This window comes from Acomys russatus, chromosome 29 (assembly GCF_903995435.1).
Source record: "Acomys russatus chromosome 29, mAcoRus1.1, whole genome shotgun sequence".
NCBI lineage: Eukaryota > Metazoa > Chordata > Mammalia > Rodentia > Muridae > Acomys > Acomys russatus.
Genome location: NC_067165.1, coordinates 13,585,916 through 13,593,129, shown reverse-complemented (window position 1 = coordinate 13,593,129; position 7,214 = coordinate 13,585,916). Strand labels below are relative to the sequence as shown.

General features: G+C 48.1%; 1 protein-coding gene across 1 annotated transcript; it reads right to left on the bottom strand.

Annotated features, from left to right (window-relative positions):
- Positions 1-339: 339 nt before the first annotated feature.
- Positions 340-5,690, bottom strand: Klf18 (KLF transcription factor 18). Its single transcript, XM_051172037.1, has 3 exons — positions 5,657-5,690; positions 1,243-4,131; positions 340-566 (listed from the first exon to the last, which is right to left on the bottom strand). Exons 1-3 carry the CDS (start codon positions 5,688-5,690, stop codon positions 340-342), a joined length of 3,150 nt encoding a protein of 1,049 aa, XP_051027994.1.
- Positions 5,691-7,214: the final 1,524 nt, after the last annotated feature.

The following is a 7,214-nucleotide window of genomic DNA, read 5'->3' as shown; positions in this document are numbered from 1 at the left end:
AACTTCTTGAGACATGTTGGTGAAGGGAACAGAGATTATTGCTAGTGTGAATCATGGTGTGTTTCCCCTTTGAGACAGGCCCTTACTATACACACCAGGCTGGCCTCACACTTAGACAGCCTCCTACTACCTCAGTGCTCAGTTTAAAGGTGTTTCACAAAGGCACCTGGTTTTCAGAGAAGTCTATAATGTCTTCACAGCAGTATGTGCTGGCAGCGTTCCTGGAGTTGAGTGTCACAGGCCTGTGACCCTAAGGATATTCAGAGAGCCTTCATATTCCTCAGGGTTAGGAGGACATGGACTCCAAGTGTCCACCATTCCTTGCAGACTGAGGATGGGTCACTGCGCAGGCTTCCTTACGGACGGACCGGCGCCAGTGCTGGGTGGAAGGGACCTGTGCACTCTCTGATGCTGCGTTAGGTGGTCTGCTCTTGCAAAGGTCTTGGAGCAGATGTCACACTCGAAGGGCCGCAGCTCAGTGTGTATTATCAGGTGCCGGTTGAGCTCATCGGAGCGGTAGAATTTCGCAGTGCAACCGGGCTCCCTGCATACATAGGGTTTCTCTCCTGGACCGGATGGAAAGAGATGCTTGTTACACTCCAGGGAAGGTGGGGCGGGATCCTGACAGCATTCAGAGACAGCATTAACCAAGATGGAGAGAGAAGAGAGTGAGGTATCAAAGGGAAGAGCTGGAGAGAGTAGAGGAACACGATGAAGGAAAGGAAGAAAGAAAGCAGCAAAAGAGGAGGGAACAAAGGGGTCAACAGGGAGGACAATGACACAATCAGAGAGGAGGAGGAGGGCCAAGAAGATGATGGTCCCCACAGAGGTAGAATGAACATTCTCTGAGCCTTACACAGGCCAACAGTCCTAGGCCCTTGGGGCTCAGGTGGGAGGACTTCTTGAAATTGAGTGTCCAAATCCAGTAGGGTCACTGGGATGAGACCTCATCTTTCTGAGGGAGGGGTGACCCAGGAATCTCCTCAAGGGACCAAATTAATCCTTCAGTTATCCCATCCTGCGGTACAAGGGACACCGCAGAACACTGTATTCCAGTCTGACGCTGGCCTAGGACCTGGGTCATCAGTGAAGCCCCTTCATCCACCTTCAAACTGGCCACCTTCCCCAGGGTCTCCTGGGGTCTCAGGGTCCAGCAATTCTCTGAAATAACCTCAAAGCTGTATAAAGGCAGACCTGCAGCCTCTTCCTGCCCACCCCGCCAACAGACAGACCTTCACTCACCAGTGTGTGTGCGAAAATGGCCGAGGAGATGGGACGATCTTGAGCAAGACCGGTCACAGCTCCTGTGAGAGCAGATGTAGCGATTCCGTTTCTTCTTCAGCTGATGGGTCGGGGTGCTGAGGTTTCCATTCTCATCTGGGGGACTACCCGGAAGCGAAGGAGAGCTTGAAGAGCATTCTGGAGGTTGTCCCTGGGGCAAACGGGAATATTGAGAGCGAAATAATATATTATGAGGGGATATCTGTTGAAACATAGGTGACCTCTTCTTGCGTGTATTATAGGTCTGGCAACCACTGGGGTTTGCCATCTGCATGCCACCGAAGGTCGTGTCAGCATTGGGGGTTGCCATCTGCATGCCACCGAAGGTCGGGTCGCCATTTGGGGTTGCCATCTCCATGCCAGCGAAGGACTGGTCACCATTGGGAATTGCCATCTGCATGTCACCGAAGGTCGGGTCACCATTGGGAATTGCCATCTGCATGTCACCGAAGGTCGGGTCACCATTGGGGGTTGCCATCTGCATGCCACCAAAGGTCACGTCAGCATTGGGGGTTGCCATCTGCATGTCACCGAAGGTCGGGTCACCATTGGGGGTTGCCATCTGCATGCCACAAAAGGTCGCGTCAGCATTGGGGGTTGCCATCTGCATGCCACCGAAGGTCGGGTCACCATTCGGGGTTGCCATCTGCATGCCACCAAAGGTTCGGTCACCATTGGGAATTGCTATCTGCATGTCACTGAAGGTCAGGTCACCATTGGGGGTTGCCATCTGCATGCCACTGAAGGTTCGGTCACCATTGGGGGTTGCCATCTGCATGCCACCGAAGGTCGGGTCGCCATTGGGGCTTGCCATCTGCATGCCACTGAAGGTTCGGTCACCATTGGGAATTGCTATCTGCATGCCACCGAAGGTCGGGTCACCATTGGGGCTTGCCACCTGCATGCTACTGAAGGTCTGGTCATCGTTGGGGTTTTTCATCTGCATGCCACCGAATGTTAGGTCAGAATTGGGGGTTGCCATCTGCATGTCACTGAGGGTCAGGTCACCATTGGGTATTGCCATCTGCCTGCTGCTAAAAGCAAGGTCATCCTTTGGTGTTTCTATCTGCGTTCCATGGAAGGTTTGTTCACCGTTTAGGGCTGCCATATGCATAGCATGGAAGGTTGCATCACCATTGGGAGTTGCCATCATCTGCCTGACAGAGAAGGCCTGGTCACCATTGGAGGTTGCCATCATTTGCATGCCACAGAAGGTTGGATCACCATTGGACATTTCCATCATCTGCGTGCCACAAAAGTTCGGGTCACCATTGGAGGTTTCCATCATCTGGGTGCCACGGATGGTCGGTTCACCATTGTTGGTTGCCATCATCTGCGTGCCAGGGAAGGTCAGGTAACCGTTGGGGCTTTCCAGAATCTGGATGCCTCCCAATCTTGGGTAACCATTGTGGGTCGCCATCATCTGTGGGTAACTGTTGGGGGTTGTTGTGTGGCCTTCAAAAAAGGCCATGTTACTATCTAGCATTGATATTTGATCCCCATAGAGAGTCTGGTTACCATTATGGGATGTCATCTGGTTCCCATAGTAGGTGTGGTCATCACTGTCGGCTGTCATCTGACTTCTATAGTCCACTTGGTTACCAAGGGGGGGCATTGTCTGACCCTCATGGAAGGTCTGGTCATCATTGGGGCTTGTCATTTGACCACCATAGAGAGTTTGGTTGCCATAGAGGGATGCCATCTGACTCCCATAGAGAGTCTGGTTGATGTCAGGTGGTATGGTCTGACCTGCAGAAATGATCAGGTCCCCATTGGGACTTGTCATCTGACTTCCATAGAAAGGCTGGCTACCACTGGAGAATGTCATTTGACCCTTATCATAGGTCTGACCACCACTGAGAGTTTTCATCTTCTCTCTGTAGACATTCTGGTCACCGTACTTTGTCACCTGATGTCTATAGATAGTCTGGTCACCACCAGCACTTCTCATCTGACTTCCACTGACATTTTGGTCACCATAGGTTGTCACCTGATGTCTATAGATGGTCTGGTCACCACCAGCACTTCTCATCTGACTTCCACTGACATTTTGGTCACCATAGGTTGTCACCTGATGTCTATAGATGGTCTGGTCACCACCAGCACTTCTCATCTGACTTCCACTGACATTTTGGTCACCATAGGTTGTCACCTGATGTCTATAGATGGTCTGGTCACCACCAGCACTTCTCATCTGACTCCCACTGACATTCTGGTCACTATGGAGGGTCATCTTCTGATGCCAGTGGTAAGTCTGGTCAACCCTGGAGGCCGAGTCACCCCAGGAAGTGTTTGGTCTGCCCTCACATGAGGTTTTGTCATCACTGGAGCTCATCTCCTGGCCTTCTAGAGGTGTTGCTAGCTGATTACCACAGGGGGTGTTTATCTGGCTGCCTTCATTGGAGACTGTCACCTTGCTTTCCATGACTGTTGTCTTCTGGCAATCAGGGAGTAATGGCTCGGCGCTATCATTGTCACCTGTCAGCTGAGAGCTTGCTGTAGATGTCACCTGATCCGCAGGCATAGCTTCTTGGTGTATGAGAACAGCCCCAGCTGGCTCTGCAAGGGATGTGTCATGGGCTCTTTCAGGATATGTTGTTAACTCATAACTAAAGATGCTGTGTTGGATAGAACATTCCGAGGTCACCTTGGGAGAGCAGGAAGCCATGGCTTTGGGATGAGTTGGGATGGCTGTCCTTTTCAGGGCCAGGGAGAGTGACAAAGGCTTGAGGCCAAGCTGGAGCTGGCCGCTGGTCCTTATATGGCAGGAGATGGGGAAGCTCAAGTTCTTCAGATGTTTGGGGATGGGGTAAAGCTCTTTTCTGAAACTAGATTTTGAGTCGTGAGAACCTAAAAAGAAAAATTAAGAAGTCATTGAATGCTAGCTTAAATCCCAATCCTTTTCTCTTTTTTTCCTTTCTTTTTTTTCTTTTTGGTTTTTCAATCAAAGTGGCTGGAACACTTAAAGAAATGTTCAACATCCTTAGTCATCAGAGAAATGCAAATCAAAACAACTCTGAGATTTCATCTTACACCCATCAGAATAGCTAAGATCAAAAATTCAAGTGGCGCCACATACTGGCAAGGATGTGGGGAAAGAGGAACACTCCTCCATTGCTGGTGAGAATGCAGCCACTTTGGAAATCTGTCTGGCGCTATCTCAGAAATCTGGGAATAAGACGTCCTCAAGATGCAGCTATTCCACTCCTTGGAATATACCCAGAAGATGCTCCAGCACACAATAGGGACATATGCTCATCCATTTTCATAGCAGCCTTATTCACAGCCATAACCTGGAAACAGCTTAAGTGTCTCTCAGTAGAAGAATGGATAAAAACAAGCAATTTCCAAAATTTGTGGACAAATGGATGGAACTAGAAATGATCATAATGAGTGAGCTAACCCAGAAGCAGAGAGACTCAAATGGTATATACTCAGTTATAACTGGACACTAGCTAAGGGGCAGGTCTCATGAAAGTCTTCACTTACTAGGAAAGTGGGATAGAGGTGACGACATCCTATTGGGACTCTAGGTGAGAAAAATATAGGAGATAGGGAAGTAGATGGATCCAGAGGGTCCTAGAAGCCTACAAGAAGAACACTATGATGGGTGGATCTGGGCCCAGGGCTTTTGCTAGCTCTAAGTCACCAAGCAAGGACAATATGTGCAGTCATCATCAAACCCCTAGCCAGACCTAGCCAAGGGACAGAACACAGTTAAGTGGAGACTGGGGACTGACTTTCACAGGAACTCTGGTGCCCCATATTTGGCCATATCTCCTTGATGGGGAGGCCCGATGACACTCGGAGGAAGGATAGCGCACTACCAAGAAGAGACTTGATACCCTAGCATCATATTCAGAGGGAGGAGGTCCCCCTCAGTCACAGTCATAGGAAAGGGGAATGGGGTGAAAGCGGGAGGGAGGGAGGAATGGGAGGAGGCATGGGATGAGATAGCAAATGAGATGCAATATGAATTATTTTATTTTTCAATTAAAATGTGTTTAAATGAAAAAGGAAAAGATCAGCAAATTTGGTGAACTTATAGATAAATGAAAATGGAGGGAGCATGCTGGAGAGATGGCTCAGAGGTTAAGAACACTGCCTGTTCTTCCAAAGGTTCTGAGTTCAATTCCCAGCAACCACATGGTGGCTCACAACCATCTATAATGAGATCTGGTACCCTCTTCTGGCCTGCGGGTATACATGGGGGCAGAGTACTGTATAAATAATAAATAAATAAAATATTAAAAAGAAATGAAAATGGAGGGAGGATGATGGCAGGTTGGCTCAATGGGTAGGTGCTATAGGCCAAACCTGAGACCCAATGGAGAAAGGACAGAACCTGTTCCTGTAGTTGTCCTGTATCCCTCACACTTGCACTGTGGCACATGCAGGCCACCCGGCATGGCAAGCCCCAATTCCAGAAACTTGGGGATTTCTTGTGTGTTTGCCTGTTTTTGTTTCTTCAAGCATAAGGTTTCTCTGTATACCCTTGCCTGTCCTGGAACTCTGTTTGTAGACCAGGCTAAACTTAAACTCACAGAGATCCACCTGCCTCTGCCTCCCAGAGTGCTGGGATCACAGGCATGTATCACAGCGTCCAGCTGAACTTTTCATATTAACATATATTCAATTTACAAAAACGGTTTTGTTATGACATTTTCACTCATGTTTATGATGCACTCCAATCAAATGTTAAAAACAAGCTGGGCGTGGTGGTGCACGCCTTTAATCCCAGCACTTGGGAGGTAGAGGCAGGTGGATTGCTGTGAGTTCGAGGCCAAGCCTGGTCTACAGAGCCAGTCCAGGAAAGCCAAGGCTACACAGAGAGACCCTGTGTCTAAAAACAAAAAACAAACAGACAAAAAATGTTTAAGTTGGGCATGGTGGCACACACCTTTAATCCCATCATTTGGGAGGCAGATACATGGGGATTTCTCTTTCTTCAAAGCCAGCCTGGTCTACAAAGCGAGTCCAGGACAGCCAAGATAATACAGAGAAACCCTGGCTAGAAAAAATAAAAACAAACAGCAATTTTTTAAAATTCCCAGCAATGTAAATACATAAATAACTAGCCAGGTCATGGTGCAGCATACCGTTAATTCCAGCACTCAGATGCAATGGAAGGATTCTCTGATTTTGAGGCCAGCCTGGTCTCCATAGCTAGGTCCAGGACAGACAAGGCCACAGAGATACCCTAACTTCATTAAATAGAAAACAAAACTGAATAGAAATAGAAAATAGAATAAAAAATTAAATAAAATACAAAAAAACTAAAAATAATTTTTTAAAAAAAGGATTGTTTTTAAAAATAAATAGCTGTGTGTTGGGGATTTAGCTCAGTGTTAGAGAGCATGCCCAGCAAGCACAAGGCACTAGGTTCTCTGAAAAAAAAAATAAGTAAATAAATAAATAAGAAATAAGTAAATAGCTGGATGGTGGTGATGCCTGCCTTTAGTCCTAGTACTCAGGGCACAGAGGCAGGGAGATCTATGTGAGTTCGAGCCCAGCCTGGACTGCAAAGTGTGTTCCAGGACAGCTCGGGTGACACTGTGAACCTCTCTTGAAAAACCAAAATCACAACAACAACAATAAGAGATGTTGGGGAGAGCAGCTCAGGGTAGAGCATTGCGTACATACAGGACGGACTACACACACCAGCACTTCCAACACGCCTGGGAGGCTGCGGGTGCAGACACAGCTCATGGGCACAGCCCTTCCCTCCCTGGAAACCTGGATCCAATCTCCAGCACACACAAGAGAGGCCAAGAGCCCCAACCATTTCCCTGAAGAGATACGTACGAATGGATAACATGCAAGCACAAAGGCCCCCTATCAATTTAGGAAAAGGAAATTCGAGGGATCACACAGTTATTGAGATGGTTGTTATTTATGTAACGAAAACAAGCCTCGTCAGCTAATAATGAGTG

Excerpts from the sequence above, each read along its gene's own strand:
- Klf18 (XM_051172037.1), bottom strand. The coding sequence starts at position 5,690 with ATGCCGGGTGGCCTGCATGTGCCACAGTGCAAGT. Across the intron at positions 4,132-5,656 it reads GCATGTGCCACAGTGCAAGT|GTTCTCACGACTCAAAATCT; the intron begins GTGAGGGATACA and ends TTTTCTTTTTAG. Across the intron at positions 567-1,242 it reads CCATTTTCGCACACACACTG|GAGAGAAACCCTATGTATGC; the intron begins GTGAGTGAAGGT and ends CATCCGGTCCAG.